The sequence below is a fragment of the Hetaerina americana genome, unplaced genomic scaffold (assembly GCF_022747635.1).
Source record: "Hetaerina americana unplaced genomic scaffold, ioHetAmer1.1.p SCAF_5, whole genome shotgun sequence".
NCBI classification, from domain to species: Eukaryota; Metazoa; Arthropoda; class Insecta; order Odonata; family Calopterygidae; genus Hetaerina; species Hetaerina americana.
Window position 1 is genome coordinate 86794803 of NW_027287095.1, and position 24175 is coordinate 86818977.

General features: G+C 37.0%; 1 protein-coding gene across 4 annotated transcripts in view; it reads right to left on the minus strand.

The window, feature by feature from the left end:
* Positions 1 to 140: 140 nt before the first annotated feature.
* Rab5 (RAS oncogene family member Rab5) overlaps positions 141 to 24175 on the minus strand; it is a 32896-nt gene continuing 8861 nt past the window's right edge. For 3 of the 4 annotated variants that reach the window (XM_071592928.1, XM_071592926.1, XM_071592927.1), the window contains 3 exons: positions 20484 to 20700; positions 15693 to 15877; positions 141 to 2640 (listed from right to left, as the gene is read on the minus strand). In XM_071592928.1, coding sequence (XP_071449029.1) covers positions 15756 to 15877; positions 20484 to 20700 — 339 coding nt within the window. In that variant the 3' untranslated portion in view covers positions 141 to 2640; positions 15693 to 15755. The remainder of the gene's footprint in view (positions 2641 to 15692; positions 15878 to 20483; positions 20701 to 24175) is intronic. The other variant, XM_071592930.1, reaches the window with a different exon arrangement.

Below are 24175 nucleotides of genomic sequence, written 5' to 3' on the forward strand. Positions count from 1 at the left end.
AATAATATTTTTCCACTGATTTTCTTATAATAAATGAAAATAAGAAAATCTGTGAAAAATAAAATTTATGTAGCACCTTTCATCAAACCCAATGATCAAAGCTGCACTGATGAGCACTCTTCAAACAAATTAATTAAATCTTCAAGATACTTATCAATTTTATTTCCATATTATCATCCTGTACAGTTCAAAACAAGTATTTCTTCAGCATTGACAAAGAGGAAGTGACAGTCAATTTCTCCATAATATACAATTGCCTAATCTGGTTGAGGTCCACAACCACCCCAATAACTGTGGCATCACATTCTCTCTTCTTCTCGACCACTCTTCACACATGGATCAAAATAATTACGATAAAACTGTACAGCCACCAACAATAGATCTATATTTGTACACCTAAATGAACAAAATATGAATGAAAATGTATCTATATAATTATATTTCCTACGTTTCCTGGAAATTTACACAAATGTAGCCTTTAAAAATAAACTGATACAGTATGAGTAAATTATAAGTATTTTGCGAAATATTTTTTGCCAAACATTTAAGTCATAAATATTCATGAGTAAGGAAAAGAGAAACCATAGCAACAGTCTTAAATCACTTGCTGCACATGTAATAAAAGATTTCATTTCAAAATATGAACATTAATTCAGTGTTGCACACCAATTAATTAGAATAAGCTCAATAATTCAATGTGTATGTCCTTTATTATTTCAAAATTTTAGGAAAAAATAATTATAATCAACTCTATTAATAATAACCTCAACTGGAATATATCTACACTTCCGTATAATTCATTTAGGATTAGGATGGCGTGTCCCAGGAGAATCCGGAAGTGTTGGAACAACTCCTTAAGTTTCAGTGAAATTTCCTCGCACTTATGCACATAACATATTTCATTCTACAACAGATAAAAAAAGCAAATGGAAAAAAACATGGAAGTATTGCGAAACAAATTAATCACAGTGCTTGCATATTATATTAAATATACACTCACAGACACCCTTTTCAAGGTGGAAACAAGACTTTATAGAGCAGATGAGAGAGGACAGCAGTGACTGCAATCCTGCACCAAATTTCCAGAAATACTTTTTCTTCTCGTTTTCAAAAAATTTTTCGAATGACAGAACTTGACAGCAACACAGCATAAATGCGTGCACACATGCGTAAAACACTCACAGACACACACACACACACACACACACACACATACATACACACACGCAAACCAGGACCTTGAATTTTTCCCGGATCTCCCCAACTAACCTGCCTTTTTCTCATTACCACAAAAAAAATCAGGCAACAGAAAACGAGGGCATACTTTAATTAATTTTTTTTATAGCAGTCATCCGATCCACACAGCCTATCTGGCAATAGAAAGGAGCAAGTAGCTTGAAACTTTTTTTCACTTGTGAATATATATGTATATATATATATAAAGATGTGTATATATACATATATATATATGTATACATATATATATACATACACACAATAATATGTATAATTTTTTTCGTACTATTAATAATATAACACACAACTCTACATAATTAGCTAAATCACTTTCAAAACTATTCTGGGCTTCCCTTGCATACTCACAAATACTCTCACACAGGCCTGCACCTTTATAACCAAATTGCACGTACATGTATACACTCACACGCACACACCACACCTCAACACTCACGCACAGACATCCCTTTGCAAACATTTTATTTTTTTTCAGCTTTGGAAAGACAACAGGAGAGGGCGGGCGGGACAGCCAGTTGGTGAATAGGTGTGGCGGGTTTGTCAAGGACATTGTTGGTATACAACAACGCAAGTTGGTTGGTAGGTAAGTTTAAGGGGAGGGGGGGGGCAGGGTGACTTGTTTACATATTTATTTTCCTCAGAATATGTCTCTTTTTAACTAGCCTTCCCGAGAAGGAGAAGGGAGCATCGTGTACAGTATTTCAGGGTAAGAGGGAGGTTTGAGGCGATGAATCAATGGTACAGGCAGAGGAAGGGGGGGCGCGGCTGATAAATTGGGGTCCTCGGGGTAGTGATTTAGGGGGTGGATTACAGTGGGAGGGATGAGGAGGAAGAGACTGGGCAGGGGAGGGGAGTGGGCAAACAACATCATCATCATCACAAGACATATCCCTTTCTATTTCTATCCTTTTGCACTCTATCTCTCTCGCTCTTTAACTCTCTTACAACGACGTGCTCCTGACGGGTTCCGTCCTCCTGGTTGTCGATGGAAAGGGAGATTTGAGGGGGAATGGTGGACTGATGACAATGGTGGATATTAAGTTGGCCCATTTTTTTTTTTTTAAGTGGGGCGGAATCACTTCTCTCCATCATAATTATTTTTTTTTTTAAATCCTTTACATACGTATGCATAGGTTGATGTGTGTGGACGCATGAATTTTCACACACGCACACACACAAACACACATACATATGCTTACATTAATAGTAATAATAATAATAAATCACAATACTCTCTCATATGTGAACGGGGAGAATTAGAGGGAGGAAGAAACTGCCTGGGAATGTTTTTGGAACCCCACCGAGGCACCTTGGACGCCTCCGACCACCTGTCGTACAGCTGAACCCCAGCTTCCTTCCACTGAACTCCAGAAAAAGAGACACCTGCTGGGGAGAGACAACAAACAACGTCAATCTTCTTTTATCCACTTGATACACAACCACGGCACATGCCACCACCACAGTTTCATCCACTAAGGTCACCACCGCTAGTTATGATTCATTTATTTATAATACGACCGTAATCCTTCACTAATGAAATTAAAGCCCAAGTCGGAACAACGGAACACAAAGGGGACTGAAAGACTTATTCCTTAAAATGGCTGCTATTGTTACATCCACCATGTGCGGAAACATTTTAAATGCGACTCTCATTCCCGGCAAAATTCCCTATCTCTGTCTCACACACACAGACTGCGCTCACAAATGAGTATGTATGAAAGTAACGAAAGCAACAAAGATTAACAACTTAAGTTACAAATGCCATTTCAAAATTTCCATCAATGTCAAAAAATATTATCTCCAATATATATTTGGAAACTGCCATAACTGGAAAATATGGAGAGAGAGAGAGATATGGCAGGAGGAGTTGGGGAAAGATTAAGTAAAAGATCAATACAACAGCGGCAACCCTTATGTTCTTAATATTACTATGACTCTGCATGCATATTTTGGAAATCACAAAGTTTTTTGTACAAAAATGCCAGTTCTGTAAAAAAATTTGGCACAAAAGTATACTGGTAATTCTATTTCACTGATTGCCTATTATATAACGAAGAGATGGTTTAATCTGATAACAGAAAAACACTTTTTCTTACAAGAAAATAAGCTAATTGAGGTTAATTTAAAAAATTCTTCATGATGAATTATAAATATAAACTTTGGAGGAAATTATGCAAAATAAGTAAGTGGATAAAACCAAAATTATCGTTTCGTAAACCCATGGAACCGGAAAACATCACGGATTTCAATTGGAAATGGATATATGGAAAGATTATGAGCATTGCAATTAAAACTAAAGACATAAATTCAAGAAAAAAATGTTTCCATAAGTCAGAGACCTTTAAAATAAAAAAGAATCGCATAAATGTCCCTAAAAAATTGACTTTTCAAAATCTGCAAAAGAATATGGGATAAAAAAATTAAAATCCCCAATGCGAAGTCACTTTGTGGTATCTGTTTTAAGTTATAGGACATTTCCATCAATGTCAACAAAAATTATCTCTAATATATTTGGAAACTGCCATCACTGGGAAATGTGGAGAGAGAGAATTGGAAGGAGGATTTGGGAAAAGATTAAGTAAAAGATCAATGCAATAGCGCAGGCCTGATGTCCTTAGCATTACTATGATCCAGCATGCATATTCTAGAAATCACCAAGTTTTTTACATGAAAATGCATGAGAAGTTTTATTATGCAATAAAGCTAATTTTTAAACAAATTATTGCATTTATGTACAGCGCTACAATCAAGAGTTCCATGGCAACCACATAATCTCCGTTCAAGGTAATGTGGTTCCGTGAATAAGACATTTAACTGCTTCAAAAGAGTGCTCTCTCGTGAAGCAGTCAATAGAACCAACGGTAAGAGCCTCATGCATGAGACAGTTTTACTTATTTATTAAGGAACTGAATCGGGCAGAATTGAGACTTCATGGTTCTTTCTTCCAGCTAACCCTTAGACATTACATTGAAATCAATTGCAAAACACCCAAGCCTTAGGTGGAGGAAAACCCACCTAGACAGGATTCGAACCGATGACCCCTGAGTTGTCAGGCGATGATGTTACCCCGCTGGTAATGTCCTTGCCTGTACCTTGTCTAAAAGGCTAGGAGCCTTAGCTTTAATTTACCCAAGTCAGCCAATTAACTACAGAATCAAAATTTGGATAACCATGGAAAACATAACCTAAGGTCATAGATCTTATTGAAATTTAGGGTTAGTGATCTAAAATGGCTCTAGTATAATGAACCCATAAAAAATAATTGAAGGTCATAATAGTCAGGTATGTAGTATGCCCACTGCAGAACCCCAAAGGTCACTCTGCAGAGCAACAAAATTAATTACAGCAATGCTGGTTAAGTTTCAACACATTTTGGTCTATCATCACCCTTTGCTACACTTCATTCATGCGGATACACCCAACGATCACTCAACTGCTGCATGTTCAACAGCCTATGCCAAAGAGGAACTGATCTCAGGAACAAAAGGACGAAAATTGGCCTCATCGGTATTTCTTGAGTTAAATCTCATATCTCAGATTCAAATGTCACATTCTTGATGTTTTTCTGATTGACACCCTGAACACATTTAAGTAATCCATTTATCAGAAAATTAATAAATGATATCCCTACCAAAATTACACAAACAGATGAGAACATGACTGAACATTCATATGGTAAATGTTGCAGTTCAAACTGAGGCACTTTTCCAATGAGTTGGGACTTCTTGAATAAACCTTATGGGCAATAATAACATTGAGATTTGTTAACTTTCATATCAGTCTGGAATTTCCACACCCTTGCCCCTAAATGTACTGTCAAATTATACAACCAAAAGACCACAGCAAATGGTTTTGAATCCCATCTTACTTTTGATTTACAAACCATTATTGGTGATAAAATACCCTCACAAGGAGCTATTTTAATATTACTTATGGCCATTTAACTGATTTTTAACTGTGACTGGCTTTGGAGACAAAAACGTGGAGTAAAATACAAACAAATAGTTAGGAAAACAAGTCTGAGATTTTAACCAACTTTAATAGGAATATCATATTGAAATAAAATAAGAAATTATGATCTTGCAAGCACACAGAAATATAACCCTGCATAAAAAAGACCCCAAAAGAATCACTTTGAAGTGGTTAGTATTGTAAATATAAAAGGAACGTACCCATGGTGGTGAAGCAATGAAACTGGGATAACCGAGACCGTCAAGTTTATGGTATCGGCTATCCCGATTTCAGTGGTTAGTATTGATTTAATGCTTGCCGGAAGGTAATAGAAAGATAGTTTAAAATCATTGAACACAAATAATCAAAAAAAGGGTGGCGAACAAATTTCATTCATGAAATCAATAGAATTTTCCAGGCATGGCCGAATTTCTAACAGCCAATAGACAGGTCATAATAAACAAAGAGCATTAATGTACCTGGCATTGGTAGCTTGTCCATAAGAGCAGGTGTTTCATTACTCCCCTGTTTCCCCATTAAAACCATCTCTTGTTAGGTGACGTAAAATTTTCTCCCTCATAAATGTCACATTGTGAAAGGAACACTTAACACGTCCGGTTTCCCCAATGTCTTAGGCCAAATGAAATAAAATCAGGCGACAATATAGCCTGCAGGTTGGTTGACTGATTAGAGCTGCTAGCTCCTGTTTAGATAAAGAGTCCAAAAGCGACTGAGTATGCAGACTGGGGGGGGGGAGGTACAATGAAGGGCTAGAGAGAAATCAGGCTGCAAGATTCTGCAGTCCATATGATGAAATCATTGAAAGAGCAATACAATGTCAGCCACGCCAGACTGAAAAGACTTTTAGGGATGGAGGTAGAGGACGAGTTTCAACAGGAAGGGGTGCATGCAGTAGGAAAGAATGTGATTGGATTAAAATGACGGAAAAATACATATTATGCAAACAAATACTGAGCAGGAGCTTCAGAGGAATGAAGTCGGGCAATTGTGCTTGAGAAAAAACAATACAATCAACAGTGAACTAGTGACAACCCGAATCGAGCATCTGAAAAAGATGTGTCCAAACTGCATATTTAAGCTGAAAAAAGTAAAATTTTCCAATTTATAGCCAACAAGAAAATACTGAAACGATAAATTAAATATTAGAATAGGAGTTTATCATCTAGATAAGGTGGAACATTTTCAATATCTCATGAGTGGTTTGGACCAAGACAAAGTAGTCTGAACATATGAGAAGAACTGCAGAAGGTAAAGAACCTTTCACAAGGAGGAAGGAATTAATGGTAGGGATGTTGAGTAAGGATGTAAAGAAACACTTTCAAAACTGATTTGGATTGTAGTTATGTACGGAGCAGAAACATGGTCATCTAAGCAGGATGATGGGCGTAGATTGGAGGCCTTTGAAATGTGGGTGTGGAGAAGGATGGAGAAGATGAAATAGACCGAAAGAAAAACCAAATGAGGAGGTGCTAGTAATGGTGAAGGAGGCGAGGGGATTGATGTCTTAAGGAGACAAGAAAAATGGATGCAGAGCATATCAATTGACAGTCAAATGTTGAAGATTGTGATAGAAGGGAAAATGTTAGGCTGGCAAGGAAGGGGCTGAAATAGGATAGGCACATATTGGAGAGAATGAAGGAAGGAAGTATAGGGAGATGAAGAGGGGCATGTTGTAGTTTCGGATGTCAGGTTGTGTTCTGTTAGCCGAGACTAGCAAATCTAATATTGTACCATTATCCTCGTAGGGATATGTTGAAACAAAACCAACATTAATTGGTTATAATACCAAAATTAATAATAAAATGTAAATAATATTGAAAATAGAACTGTAACCTATAAATTAACCATGACTGGCTACATTTGCCGTCACATGAAAAAGCATGAATGTTAATGCTTAGTTCTATTCCACTAATTAAAAGAATTTTTAAATGGGGATTTATGCTAGTTGTAATCACAGTGCCATAGTTTTTATGCTACATTCCATGAATTTCATGTAACTAATTTATTACGCAATATGAAATTTATCCCACAATATAATGGAAAAGCAATGTAAATAATACACATCCACTTGAAAATCTGTTTAAGGAAATGAATAATAGAATGCACTCTCTGTAAGTCTGATCAATTATCTTGTTTTTTTTTTAATTTTCACCCTTACTAGACAATGAGTGAGAGAGAATAATTACTTATTTCTCAAAATTTACATTTCCCCAATGTCTTTCAGTAAATTTTATTATGATTATTTACATAAATGTTTAAAAGGAGTTTTTATGATCTATGAACCATGATCAAGCCCCATAATCATTTGCTCAAATTATACACAATGGAGGATGCAAATGCCTTTCTGTTTTTTCAGCTCCCTTTCCATTAATTTTAGCCAACTACAGTAAATAACGTTTCATGGAACTTCAGCCACGCCCTCCTCTGATATCAAACTGTGCTCTTTAAGTGCTATGAGGGCCTAGGAATAAAAGAAGGGGTTGATTCACATTGCCAGGCGACGTTCAAGAAGGGCAGAGATATAGAGGGGAGGGACTTATAATTCATGCTCACCACCTTTTCTTGCTGCAGAAAAAAATGCACATGGTACCATACAATCGAAGTTTCTCTTGAATTGGACGGTATTCTGTTCAACTTCATGGTTATTTGTGAAAAATAAATACCTTGTTAGTTACACTGAATTTTATTAAAACAAGGCTGTCTAACATCATCAGATCTGATAATTTTCACTGTTTGATAAAAACTAGTGATTAAAAAAAATTGGTAGAACTTAACAAAAGTTTTTATTTTTCACAATTTTTCAAAATCTTTTGCTTCCTCTTCATGGGAATGGGTAAGCTAGACAACTTTATGCAATGAAATGATTTGCTGATGACCCTGTGATTAACAAAAATTAAAGACAAATGATTTCCAGAAAATATTAATATTTATTCTCATTAATATAGTGGCTTTATAAAAGTCATAGATTGAGTAACTCAGGGACTACTAATAATTTAAAAAATCTGCCAGTTAAGGTAGGCTTTGGATGGAAACAACTACCAAATAAATGTCTTGTATCCCCTACCAAATAACTGATAATCCTACTCAACAACAAGTCCCTCTTCATCTCCAAATACTACCCTTCCTCTCTTCATTCCGTCTTACATCCTTATCTTACTCCTTCCCTTTCCTCATTTGCCTAACATTCTACCCTATATCAAAGTCTTCAACACCCAACTGCCAATCAATATGCCTTTCATCCATTTTTCCTGTCTCCTTATGATTTCTCCGAACAATCCTTTCTCCTCCCTCACCATACCCAGCACCACCTCATTTGTTTTCCTTTCTATCCACTTCCACTTTTCCATCCTTCTCCACACCCCCATTTCAAAAGCCTCCAATCCATGCCTACCATCCTGCTTCAATGATGTTTCTGCAATGTACATAACTACACTCCATATCAAAGTTTTAATGAGCCTTACCTTAATATCCTTACCCAACGTCCTTGTCATCAATTTCCTCCTCCTTCTGAAAGCTTCTTTGCCTATTGTAATTCTTCTCCTTCTGTCCCTACCACTTCGACCATTTTGTTCCAAAACACTACCAAGATTGGTGAACTGTTCCACCTGCTCTATTTTTTTCCCTCATTTTAATTTTAAGCTTGGCCTTTCTCTTTCTGGAAAACCACATAACCTTTGTTTAATTTATACTGATTCTCATCCTATATCTATCACACTGAATTTCCAATTCACTCAGCAATACTTGCTATCCCTTGTCTGAGTGACAAATTAGAGCTGGGTCATCAGCCAACTTGACTGTTTTTAAGAATTACCCGCAAACTTTCATTCCTATCTCTAGTTTTTCCATGTGTTTTTCATCATTTCCTCCACCTATAAGAGCACATTTAACAGCCCCATAGATAATGGACAACCATACCTTACACCTCTTCCTAACACTGCCCTGATTTGATGATCCTGAGAACCACCTTAGCTGCGTGCAAAATCAAACTTATCAGGGACTACTTGCACTCATTATAACTATTTTAAACTTTCTTATATTATTGGACACTTATTGCAGATGGACTCCGTAAAAACTGGGCTAAAACTTAATAAATCTAAACAATGACATGATATGTGATCCATTTGCTTCATCATATCTATCAATTAGTTTCCACATGACATCATCAATTTTTTGTTATACTATTAGAAATAATTATACCTCATCCTCAATGTCATAAAAACAATTCTTGAAAGAAATTGACTAAACAGAGGAGTGGTTTAACGTTAAATGAAAAATTGGACCTAGGGAAAATAAACCACCATTAGCAAGAGAGTAAAACATGGGAAGATCCACACTGATTTCTCGTCTATGCTTAAAAAAGTCTTAACTGATGAAATTTTCCGTTAAATCTTAGATAAATGAATTGATAAGCAGAACAGATGAATTGGCATGCAGAATTTGAAGTTTGAACATTGACCGCAGAATTTGAAGTTTGAACATTGACCATTGAATTAGGAGGTTGGATGTTTCAAGAGAGAAGAGATTAGCTGGCCATGATGGCAACGAAAAATATGGGGAAACATTCAGATAACCAACAGATGATCATGGACTGCAGAAGAAATTTATGATACCAGTGACTCCAGCCTGTTTTGGCATATTTGTCTACTTCCACATTTGTTGGTAATAACAAAACTTGCGCATGAGGTTTTGTGCAAACCAAGGATCGCATCACTTCTCCTGTACGCCAAAGCATTAAGATCATAGAGAAACTTACACAGACAGGAAAACATCAGCAACTTAAGAGCACTAAAGGGCATACTTCATTTTTCTGTCCATTATTTCATACAATGCAATCCTTGCACGGACAAGAAAATTAACAGAAAACTGGTTTCATCATATTTTCGTGGCTTCCATGAAAAAATACATTACTTAAAAAGGGGACATTCGAATACACAAATGTTATTTTTCTCCTTGACAACTGCAGAGCTCATCCCTCATAAAATGAGCTGGAGTTAGAAATGCCATTATAGAAAATAGATCAGTTCTCCAATTTCAGGAAACCCTCATATATGGATCATATTATTCCCGATGATTCCGCCCACCATTTGTCACACAAATATGCAGCCCTCCATTCGACAATACACCGGCTCCTGCACGCCCTCCTTCCCCCACAAATTTCAATAAGCAACTCAGAACAATTACAAATATAGCCACCAGCAATGGATACAACCCAAACTTCGTTGGAAAAATAATGAAAAAGGCAAAAACAATGGCCATAAGTCTAATTTTCCCCTCTTAGCCCTCCGCTTCTTAAGACTTTAACATGGTGCTCAATCCCTTTCCTAGAAGATACCCTCCTATAAAATCTCTAATTGCCTTCAAATTACACTTAAAGCAGCCTTTTACACACCCCTCACTCTCTCCACACACTGTGTTAATGGCAAAGACAAACAGGATACATTTAATAAATCTGGCTTCTACCAACTTAAATGCGATAATTGCTACACATTTTATGTCAGCCAAACTGGGAGGCATTTCAAAACATGAGCCCAAGAACATGCCAGGAGTCACAAAAAGCAACACCCTAATTCCCTATTTGCAAAACATCTCTATAATTGTTAACACGATAGCAATTTTGTCCCATGAAATACTGCATATCCTCCCTGAAAGATTGAAAATTGACTCTCTAGAACTAATTGAGATTTGAAGGCACTCGGCAAATCCCAATACAACACTTCACATTGAGCAATTACACACCCATTCCTCCCATCTCCTTTCCGAAAAATTGACCTCAAGGGTAAACAAACCCAACGATTCAGTAGTACTCAGTTGCATCTATACCATGACCAGACCCTACGGAATGTCATAACTAAGACAACACAGTTTTTCCATTTTAGTTTCTCTTTCCTCCACCACTGACTTTCATATTGGAAATGAAAATATAGCAACTTTGTGATTCCACTGAAAATTTATTACAATACGACCCAGGTTTCGACGTTCAACGTTCAGGTGACCTGAAGATAATGTTGAACATCGAAACCCAGGTCATACTGTAATTAATTTTCAGTGGAATCACAAAGTTACCATTTTTTCATTTCTAATATGAATAGATTCCATAAAATTATGCCGAAAACCATCAATTACACCGACTTTCACTTCCAAACTATCCCCCTAAACAGCTACCCCTCTCCTCGAGGGTAAACAAATCCAGTGGTTCTAATAAGATGTCTACTCCAAGCCTTCCACCCCTCCCATAAACCCAGACCAGGCCCAATGTTTTGTCATATCTAAGGCACTACCATCTCTTCTTCCTTTGACCGTAAAAGCCACCACCACCCACTTGGAAGTCCAAGGAACCCTCCCCCCATCAACTTCCTTCCTTTCCTCTGTCCGATGGGCATATACACAACAGCTGTGTGCAACTTGCACCTGATGATGCCACAAGTCGGTGAAATACGTTGTACTATGAAATGAAGTCAGTGGAAAATTAAAAACTCATTTAATATGGACATCAAACAATTCCACGAAGTGAAGCCTGAAAGTGCTAAGTATAGGGTTAGAAAATTCTTACCTCTCAAAACAACACCACTAATTCAACCCATGGACTGGGGAATAATCCAAAACTTAAAAAGTGCACCCACAGAAATTTTTAAATCATGACATCCCCCAGATTTTCTGAGAAAATATAAAAAAAAGACATGATCATCATCACTGCATGCGCATGGAATAATGAGAAAAGTTGGGTGATTAACGAGGTCCTCGAGAAAACTGTCGCCAGAAGATACACAAATGAAAATTCATTTCAATTAAAAAGACTTGAAAGATTTCGATGCCAAGGCATATGAGGAAATGAGGTTAAAGAAATTACTGACGTCCTTTGAAATACGTGTAATGCAAAGCAGCTAGAGGTGGTAAGTAAGAATGATATTAAGGGAGGTACACTAGATTAAGACTTGAATGGACATGGCTAACATGGCGCAAATTAAAGGAAGACATTAATAACAGGGAAACAAAGGCTGTTCCTCTGCAGTGCATAACATAACAATTCATGGAATTTTTGGACGGAGGAGATTTAACAATCGATTTTAAAATATTAGTTAACTGGCCAACAATCAAGGAGAATCTTGAAACAGATAAAGAAGCCAAAAAATCTACTTAGCTCACTTTAAATTCTGCTCTAAAAATATATTATTTACAGAGATTAGGTGGACTTAGAACAATGACCCATAGTTTGTTGATTCTTGTTTATCAATAGGCATTCAGTTTGTATTTCCTTCACTATATACTCATAATGGGTTGCGGTAGTCCAGTGGGTAGAGCGTTGGACTGCTGACCGGAGGGTCCCGGGTTCGATTCCCGGGCAAGGCACTCTGGGCACCAGCAGCTCCACCCAAGCTGAAGTGATTTTTCGGGTGCCAGGTCTTCCTGGGGAACCATAACCGGCACAGGGAAAGGAACTGGTCCCCCTACCCTGATGTGTGAATTTTCACACGCCGTATAGGGCTTAGTACTGGGTGATCTCTACCATCACCTACTAAACCGACCTTCAGGTTGATTACTTTGTTTATGGTTTTTTTTTATATACTCATAAGTAGGGAGTGATTCCTTTCTTAAATGCATTAATGAATTGAATGATAAATTTGGTACATCAACTCATTCAGCACAGTGGACACCCAATTTTGTCTTCCAATTCCATCCCTTCCTCAAATAACTCCACTTTCCTGGCATTCTCATCAATCACAGTCTTCAGCATTCCCACTGTCTCTCTGTCTCTCCTCATCCCTTTGCTCTGCCTTATTTCAATTCCTCTCAACAGCAGCCTTTCAAACCCTAAAATGCCATAAACTTGAATTGTTTTTGTTGAAATTATTTCTTCCCCTTTCCTTCCATTTGGTTTTCTTCATTCTTCTCCAAACCTACCCATCGTAATCCTACAATTTATGCTTACCCTCTTGCCTCAATGACCAAGTTTCCCATCTATACACAACTATAATCCATATTGAAGTCTTCAACAATCTTTTCTTCATGTCTCTACTTAAGGTGCCAGTCAAAACTCCCACCTCATTATTAAAGCTTGCTTACTTATGGTTTTTCTTTCAATTTCCCTTCTACTCAGCCCGACCACTTCTCAAACAATTACTTAATAGCTAAACTTCACTCTGATCAAACCTATCACACTTATTCTGCAATGTACTAAGCTTTGAGTTTTAATCGCAAGCCCAATTAAGTGAAAAAATATGAAATGGTTTTCAAATCAATTTAAGGGCATTTAGAAACACAAGCATAGCATGGTAACTTTCCATATTTTGAATAGTCACGTAAAACAGGGCCCTGATCATTTATTAATTTAACTATCAACTTAGCATAAATGACCAGTTAATTAAAGGCTAACCTTAAGCCATTTACGAAATTCATCTCGAATTGACTAATAGCATTATGTTCATATAAAGTTCACCTCAAACAAAGTGAGAACAATTACATTTTGCTGAATGAATGTGAATTTTGGCTGCTAATGGAATCCTAGGTGGAAACTTAAGAGGGTGAGGTTAGAGTCACAGGACCTAAAAATACCGGATTGCTGTGCTGAGAAACTCCAAATATGACATTCATTACACAGCATTAGGGGTGGTGCAGTAACAGGCAAAGAGCTAAAACTTTCATCAAGAACTCAGATGACTGTTAAAAATATCATAGATCATGAATGTTTTATTTGCTTTATCTTTTGGGCAAACATTTACTTTTATCGTTAAATGAAGAACACAATGTATATTTCCACTGTTCTTTATTTCCGTAAAACTAGTTTCAACGCTTAGGCATCAGCATCATAGACCTGATGGATGGCACCTAAGCGGTTAAACTAGCTGTATGTAAATAAAGAACAGTGCATAAATATAACAGTGCAAGAAATATACATTGTGTTCTTCATTTAATGAACATGAACTTCCACAACGTTGAGCCGGGAACAATTGAACATTTAATTTTATCTTATACTGTTAGCTTAATGCATAATGTATGTGCAGTACAAGTTTCATTGATATGACACCATTATTGCATGTGCAGCGGCCATCGCAAGTTGAAAAACGCTCAGTTCAGCTGTGGCAACTAGTCCCCTTAAATTGCGAAAAAAACTTAGTATTACGAAGATAGTAGCTACCTTAAGTTGAAATGTTGTTTGCCCATGGCAACAATAAAGACGAGATGCAAATGAGCCAAACACTGCATTGAAATTTTGATTTTCCCTGGAATAAATGGTCAATGGAGGCCTATGTAATGCAACAGGAGGCTTATGAAGAGTCTATTATGCCCAGAGCACAGCTAGAAGCTGGTTTTAAATGTTTAATGAGATGAGACGATGTCAAAGGTGGTTGGACCCGGAGATCTAGCCACGGAGCTTCCACAGATACTAATAACATTAATGCCACTGTGAGAGAATACAGTTAAATAACAATAAGAGCAGCATCAAGAATATTTCATTGGTGCCACCCATAAGTTCATGCAGGAAAAGTTTCACATGAGACTTGCTTGTGTGCGGTGGTTTAGAGAGTCTGCTCATATCAAAACAACAGGTAGTTCACGTGCAGGTTTGCTCGCAGTTGGTTTTTGCAGTTGAGGCTGATGCTGCAGGAAGACGAGGAGTTGCCATCAAAGGTTATTACTGCAGGTGAAACTTGGCCATAACGTTTTCATCCTAAGAGCAAACAGCTCAGCTCCGAGTGGAAATCTCAGGCATAAATGACATCACGACAACAAATTGATGGGAAAAGCCATATTTTCCAATATTCAGGAAGAATTTATCAGCATGGTGCACCAGAACACACAGCTGTAAAAAGGAGCACACAAATTCTGCCCTGAAAATTCTCCACGGCCAAACCGATCATTAAGTTCACATTTCATTGCAACAGGCTGGATAATGTGAGGACGCACATGACAAATGTTGCTGCTCCAAATCTCTTGAAAATCAATGCGAGTGAAGAGTATTTTTCATCCCATCTACAGTCCAAAAGTCCCCTAATTAACATTTTTCTCTTCACCAGCATGAATTTAAGTCCACCTTTGTGGACAGCATTTTTAATCATCAGTAGCAGGCATATGTGAATTGAACATGTTTCAACTTGTAAGGTTTGTGTGTTATAGAAATGATAATGAATTTTTTGAGGAACATCCCTTCTTAAGTTTCACTGGTATCAATGAAGTCCGTCACTCTATAGACACTATTTCCTTGCCGAGAACTTAATGTGCAATGGCCTTTTCCAAATGCAAGCTAATTTCAGAACTAAAAAAAAACATTGCCCACATTGGTAATTACTAATTCCAATACCGAATACCTGATCCGCAGATCGAATTCCCTGACTTCACAAAAACATTCAGTTCCTTTCCCCATTTCTCTGACTTTGCTGCCAAAGTACTATTAGGGCTATTAAAATAACATTTTTAGGGGTTGGGGGGCGTGCATTTGGGTTTCTCCAGTGATCGGTGCTGATACTCACTCGAGTTGAAGTATGAATGGGGCACAGAAGCACCAGGCATGTCCAGAGGAGTTGGGGGGAGGATCACTTGCAGCACGTACTCCCTGGGGCCTTTTGGGCTCCACCCTCCGACTCCACCAGCCGCCTCGCTTGCCCACTGGTCCCTGCACCCCCTACCCCTTGCTCGCTCTTCGGAAGTTTTTTCGCTGAAAGGGAAGAGAGAGGGGAGGGTAAGAGGGGAGCATTCGTCACAAAAGGACAAAACCAAGACTGGCACTTCAAGTAAGGTGATCAACAAAAAAAGCAAGTCTCACAAACACACACAAAAACTTCCCAAAGATGGAAATGCAGAGAAATACAAGACGTTTCCAGGAATGGCCTGTTTTGCGATTTAGGTAGAGAGAAAGAAATGGATACAAATTTTGGTGGACATTTGGCAGAAAAATACATTTCTTATCATTAAATACTTTAATTTAAAAGTTATGACATCAGATGAAGTAAGAAATTTCACATGGCATAGGTTAAAGACTTAATATGATTTTTAAACAACAAGCTCAAACAAATATTTTATCACTGTTGAGTGAAATCCTCTATTATTATAATTATTATTATTCAGCTACATCATCTATCGGTCGGACAGATCAATAGATATATATATGACTGAATATGGATTCATGTTTTCAATTATGCAAAATTTTGAGAATTATTCTAAAGTGCGTAGAAAAGAGCAGGAAAAACAATCTCTGCCAATCAAGAGGGTTGGCCTACAGACTAATCAGGAGACACCTGACCCCAGGACAAACACATATATACATCAGAAAAAGTGGATGAAACATTTATTCCCAAGTCCTAAAGATGACGACTGAGTCAGGTTTTTGAAACTTTGACAGCAATAGAGACACAAACCCGGTGGAAGACCCAAGAGGTTTTCACTCAAAAGATATGCCAGGTAGGCAGGCACAAGATCTTTCATCATTTTACACACATTACCACCCCTCTATATTGAGACTTGTGCGTTCTTAACCTTATCACACATATTGTCAACCACTATTTAAATATCTGGGAATATTAACTGAACCTTGTTTACATATCTATCATTTATGCTCAGAAAAACAAGGGTACCTTTACAATGAATAACAGTTATCACTGCCACAATACCAGAAGATGTAAATATATACATGTGAAAACATGAAACCTGCCCGAGGTAGCTGAAGGACCAACATCAATTCACACAACATTGTTTAACAACCTGCCTAACCAATTAAAAAATGAGACAAGAATTTCACAATTCAAGGAGAATCTATTTGCATATCTGGTTAATGAGTATTATAAAAGTGCAAATGAATATTTATACAAAACTTAAAAGAGTATATAAGTTTCCTGTCATAACTGTATTTGTACATCTATTTGGAAATTATGTGATCTATATCCCATTGACGTGTCCTATACACCTGTCATGTATTTTCAATACTGTACACTGTGTCTGCAAGACATAGAAATATACTATAAATATCAGTTCAAATAAAAAATAATCATTTATTCTAGACATGATGTGAATAATGCTTTCCAAATGTCCCTTCAAAGGGTTGTCTTTCGAATACCCTTAATTGAGATTTAAGCAATCATCTCGCATTAACTCTTTTTGCATTCCTGGATCTGAATGGTTTCCGCCTCATACAGATTCTCCCTTCAATCAGTGTCACTGTAATAGAAACTCTTCCATTGGGCAACTGCAATGGTGTCAAAGGAGAGGGAAATATACAACGGCCACAACAAACAAGATTCGAAAGGCCCATGCTATTCACCAATAGAGAGAGGGGGTGTATGGACACAAACTAAAAAGGGTCCTTACTTTCTCCAACCATTTCATTAAAATAAAACAATAACATGAAATTCTTTGAAAACCCAAGGTCCAAATATGTATAACTCTCACCTTCCACACACCTCTGCCATAAAATATATCTGTACTTTGTACTGGGTTCATATTTCATCCCATTTAGTAATGCACGCCATATATGTATACTAGATATTCAGCAGTCATTCTATTTCTTAAATTGCCTCCCATGAAATGCATTTCATTAAATATTAACTAATGATAGAAGTGTAAATAGATGAGAAAATTGATAATTTAGCAATCAATAGTTTCTTTAATCATTAAATATTTTGTCAGTGACATTCCATGTGTCCATTATATTTTTGTTAATATTTTCAAAAATGCCAAATAATGCTCAGTTTCAATGGCTTCAGTCATTCCTCAAATAAACAAACTTTTCATACAGAACTTGATTGAAAATTATAACGGCACTACTTCATCTTAAATATTCAGCAACTTGAAAATTTCCACATTGTTTTTATCTGCTGATGCTGTCGCAAGGTATGTAAAATAAATTGGCAACATTGAAGAGCCCTAACAATGGTTGTTTGATATTACAAGTGATTCTTCATCTGCACAATCATGGAAAACACCAAACTGTGTGCATATTTTGTAGACAAGGGGAGGATATTGGCCACATCAACCTACACTGATAACCCAGGGCATACTTTATATCCAGGGCAATTTCTTGGTAATTTGTTTTTGGTGGAACTTAATTTCATTATTCCCTGACTACCATGTGGAATATTATAAAAAGATTCAGAAAAAAAATATCCATTCAATCATTAGAATCAGATTTACAATTCTACATTATACAGAGGTGGGAAATAAGATTTAACTCCATGTTTTATTGCTTCCCTGAGCATTAACTTAAATATTCAGAAAATTTATCATTAATTAATCTTGCGGTTTCACTAAACGTGGTCTGTGCAATAAATGTGCAATCTAGCAAGCATGACGTGGACTAAGCCTAGCCAAAACTAGCGGCGCTAGTTGCCGGAGTCCGAATGAATGAGCCGTCTGTGCTTGGCAGATGGTCGAGCTGTGCACGTGGTACCAGTTATGTTTGCTTCTGTTATCTTTGTTTTTACCGTTTGCCGAAAATGGAAATTGACGATCACTGAGCAACGAATCAGCATCAAGTTCCTTGACGAAGTGCGGTAAAGTTATCAAGAAATTACCGAAATGTTGACAGCTGTTTATGGTGATAATGCCCTGAAGAAAACATTGGTTTTCAAGTGGATTAAGCATTTTAAAGATGGTAAACAAGATGCCACAGATGATGCAAGGCTGGGACGACCTTCAACCACCTCTGTTGACAACATTGATGGTGTCCAGTCCCTTGTCATTACAGACCATCGAAAAACTGTCCAAATGATAGCTAATGAACTGAATTTAGGAATCAACAGGGCACACTATTTCAACCGAACATTTGGGTCTTAAAAAATGTGAGCAAAATTTATGCACATTCAGCATTGATTGTTCGTCAGTTTCTGGCAAAAAATTCAATCACCATCCTTGATCGTCCTCCTTATTCCCAGCTCCTTGCGACTTTTTCCTATTCCCAAAATGCAAAAAAGTGATGAGGGGACATCACTGGGAAGATGTGGACACAATAAAGCAAGAAACAATGAGAAAACTAAAAAGCCAAACTGCCAACAGGACTTTCAAGGGTGCTTTAAACAGTGGAACAGAAGATGGAATAAGTGCATAGCCTACGAATGGAGAGTACTTTGAAGGGGACAAAATCGATGTAGACTAAGTTTTGCAAAATAAAGTTTTTAAGGTCTCAGTTCACGTATTTATTGGACAGGGTGGTAGATGATTAAATGTATTATGTATGCAAATGTAATGAATATGATGATATGATTAAAATGCAATTCTCATGCTGGCTCAACTTAAATAATCCCCTTTTTCATAGATTCTTATGCTGTACGAGAAAGGGTTAGCAATGCAGTCAGTGATTTCTCCACAGAAGCAGAAAATATATCATGAAGCAATGTACCATTTAGATCCAGAACTGAAAAAAACATTGCTCAGGGTTAATCCTCGGGATTAAGATACCCAACCTTACCCTGAATATCCTATTTTATCTTGTCTTGAGGAAATTAGAACTTTTCAGGCAATCCTGCTCCTTTACAGGATTTTCACATTGACCTAACCAGTTAAATATATCACCACATGCCACAAGGCATAAAATCCATGGGATTTCATTATTCTGTAATGCAAGAATGTTTAAACTTAGTGGCATGATATCCAAGGAGTAAAGTATTGGACCACCGAGAGGAGGGCCCAGGTTCAACTTCGGGTGACACCTCTGAACACCCTGAGCTTTGCCCAAGTTGTATGATTTGTTGGGCTTCTTATCTTCCAGGGAAACCATAGGTGCCACAGGGATTAATTAAATGACCCCCCTCCCATATTACCCTGTTCTATGATTTGCACATGCTGAATATGTCTTTGAATTAAGTGAGCTCTATCCTCATCTATCAAACCAACTTTACGGTTGATAACTGTGATTGGGAATATGAAAATGCCTTTTTACAGTTAAGAGGTGTGTTTCTAGAACCACATTCATGCATAGAATAAATCGCAAAGGCTTCTGGAAGAGGGTTGCATTTGCTTCCAACTTGTGCCCAACTAAAAAAATATACTTTTTCTATGATTCAGCATCCTAAAACCTGGATTATAACTTTCACACCACACCCACCATGACAATAGGCAACTCCAAACTTGTTACGGTAATGACTTTGGGAGAAATATATTTACTGACGAGCAAGCCACATATTCCCTCTAACTTCATTCAGGAAAGTTGTGTATTTTGTTTCAGAAATTGGTACCTAAGGTGGTCACAGATCACCAGAACAGCTCTAAAAAGATCCTCAGAAGCACATCAAAACACAGGCTTCATATTATTTTTTAAAAAATGCAAAGATTACCTATGGCAAGAAATATATCATTCACGTTAACTGCAGTCTTTGCTGATGTCTCCATGAAGAGAAGGGCGTTTTCTTCGGCGTAACTCTCGGCTTCTTCCTTCTCCACGACCCGTTTGTTACCAAGATCTGCCTTGTTGCCTGCCAGGGCTATCACAATACTCGGAGATGCCTGACGCTGAAGTTCCTTGACCCACGTCTTAGCACGCCCAAATGTATCCTAAAATTAAAAGAGAGAGAAAGTGCTTATTTAGATCTATACACTCCTGAGCATTCATTAGCTGAAAAAGAAATACCAAATAACAAAATCTTATTACCAACTCACGAATAGCTAATGAAAAGATCAATCAAATTTTCTTTCATAGGCTCCACGATTTCATCTAATGCAAAGATTTCATGAAAAGAACCTTTCTGCGGGTGTTTATTTATTATTATTTTCCTAACATTGAGTATTTTTTCAAAATGTTCGAAGTAATTTCATTGAATCACAGACAGAATCAGTTTGTACGTAAAAACATAGTTTCAAAGTTTCTACATAACTCACCATGAGCTTTCAACAAACAAGGTTAAAACAACATGAATTTCAGATTAAAATGGCACAATTTTGTTGGCAACTGTGCCGAGTTCTTTAAAAGCTTTTTGGCTCTTAATATATCATTCCCGTCAATGATTATAGAGGCAATTAATCAAATACATCCATACAACATGGCATTACAAAACATGACAAGACATAACTTTCAGAAATTTGTAAAAAGTGTGTAAATTTTCACTTCCTTTTCCCTGGTGCTTACTTATAAGTCATTTCCCCTTAAAAAGAAAAAGAAACATGGCAAATTTCCAGGAATATAGGACCTTCCATATGCTTGCCATCTGCCAGACAACTGTTTACAGTGCAAAAAAAAACTGGTCCAAACAGCAAGTAAACAGAACTAAATAAAAAATTCAGCTTCACTCTAATGAAAAAAGTCATGAATAAAGTTGTCACTCTGGCATTCTTGAGTGTCTGTATTGTGCATACACACAGTCACGATGGAACAGAGTGAGAAGAAGCAGGATATTCAAGTGGTACCTTCAGAGGATTTACTATACGCTTTGATTTAAAAGGTGATATGGGGCCATAAAATACACCAAAATCAACCGGTACGGAGCCACAGAGAACAGAAAAACCTACACGTGGTAAGAGTGTGCAAAAGATGTAACAGCATTCCCTACCAATCATTACTTGTAACTGAATGAATTTTTATTATTCATTATAAATGAAAAGCATTGTAAAATTGAAGCCATGATGGGTGGGGTAAAATATTAAAAGAATTGACCCACCAAGAAACAAACTCTAGAATCAAAAGACTGCACAAGTGCAAAGAAAAATGTATTTTATGGTGGCAGCTAAGAGAGTGTATCAGAAGAGAGCAAATTACATTTCCAAAGAGTAAAGGAGAATGCAGAAGTATTATAAAAGGAATGACAAAAGAAGGGGAAAAAATGACTGAATAAAATATGAAGCCAATTTGGAAATGGGCAGAAAGGTTAATGCACAGACAAGGCCATGTGATGAATGCAAGACTCTGGTGGATACTTTGATAGAGACGAGTGTAGCTGTTGTGGGATGTACATATTTTTGAGAATTCAAGAGTGGTGAATACTCCAATTAAAAGTGAGAAAAATTCATTAGATGGTGACCTAAGTTACTCCAGGGAAGTTTCTTTAAATGAAAAATGAGGTTGTAACAACTACAAATGCTGAAGCACACAAAACCTCTCATCATAAGTAGCATAACAGGCAAAAGCGATTAAGTGTGAATGCAAAACCACTTGTGATTTGCTTGACAGAATCGCTGAACTTATGCTTGCAAAGTTTAGCAGTAGGAAGCAACTGGAAGAATGAATTGAGTGTACCTTCATAAAAAGAACACGAGAGTAAGACTAAAAATATATATGCAAGTATTCTTGTGGTCATTAAGGAAGTGTTCCAATAAACTCATTGAACAGCAATGGAAAATGACACTGTGGAAATCTGCAAAGTGCAATGTGATTCTATGCCTTGCATGGGATGCAAGAATAAACATTAAATGTTCCAACCAGAGAGACATAATTCAGAATGGAAACCATACAGTATGCTACCTCAGAACCCACAAGATCTACAGGAGAGACTGAATAGCTTCTTCGGTGAGCAACAGAGAGAATGTATACAAAAAGAAAACAAGTGTTCAATACAGAGAAAATGGATCATGGCTTGCATTGTGAATGAAAAGAGCTAAGAACAAGAGCAAGGGGATGATTCTGACAATCTTGTCAGTAGGGCTATAAATTAGTTGTATGTTGAGTATAAAAGATGAGTTTGCCTTTTACAGTAAAAATGGAAGCACATAGAGAATGAACACATTGTATTGTATAGCAGTGAAACATGGGTACAAAAGGAAAATCATCACCGTAGAATAAGTAGGTGGTTTTCAAGGAGAGCTAGCTCAAACTATGGGAGGGACAGGTATATGAATACATGGCTCATGAAAGAATACAGTTTAGATGTACCTATTGTGGGCAGGAATGATATGCGTGCCTTGCTGATATAGTCATGTTAAGAGACGAAGAAATGGTTCTCAAAAGGAAAGGGTACACGCAGAAAGTTATGGACTGTGATTGAAGGTTATCATGACCAGAAATATCAGAAGAATCAGCCACATAAGGACATGAATGAAAACATGCATTACTGTGATAGAGGTGAAGAACAATGCAAATGCAGGGGAGTATGGAGGAACTTAGGGGGACAGTTCCCTTAAATAATTTGAAGCGAGGTTTTTCTGAGTGGTGCATATCCCGAAGAATATAATTAAGGGTATGCATTCAAGCCATTGTAGCAGTAATCATTACAAAAATTAAATTTGTTCAATCAAAATAATTAAAAGGGGAAATGGAATCTGAAGGAGTCTTTTTAAAATAACCATTCATCAAAAAGAGGTTGGTTCAAGTCCTAACAGAAAGACATGATGTGAACAAACTAATGGACCCTGGATTAATGTGTTTCAATTGAAGAATACTAAATGACCAAAAGATGCAATATTCCACAGAATAGAATAATTAATTGGAATACAGGTTTCATTGTGATATGCCATTCAAGAGACCTCATATATGTTTAATCGAAACATTGACCGGAAATTATTTTATCTATGAGAAGATTGCACTTTTCGGTCACTCAGTACATACTATGAATATACTAGGGACTAAATAAAAAAGGGAAAAATAAGAGCAACCTAACCTACTACTTTCTTTGCTTACTTCACTGGGGCTGGAGTCAACTACATACAACTGAAGGTTTTTCGAAAACTTTACAGTTATGGTGTTTTGATGATTTTTTAACTAAAAAGTGAAACAAATTAGAGAATGACCTATCTATTAATTAACCAGCGACACACTCCTATCTCTCTAATTTACATAGTTTTCATACTGACAGATGAATAATGAGTAAGAATTCACAGACAAATAGAAAAATGAATCAAAGGTGATGTGGTGAATCAAATAGGATGAAAAGTAAACACTTAGGTAGACATATTTGCGTAAAAATACCAGGCCAGGTACTTAAAAAGAGAATTTTTACCATGGACAAGTTCGACACTTTTCTTTCCAGGCACTCTCCCACAAGGATGTCTTTCTTACCTCCTAACCAATCCTATTCAACAAGTTATATTCTTCACCTTAAAA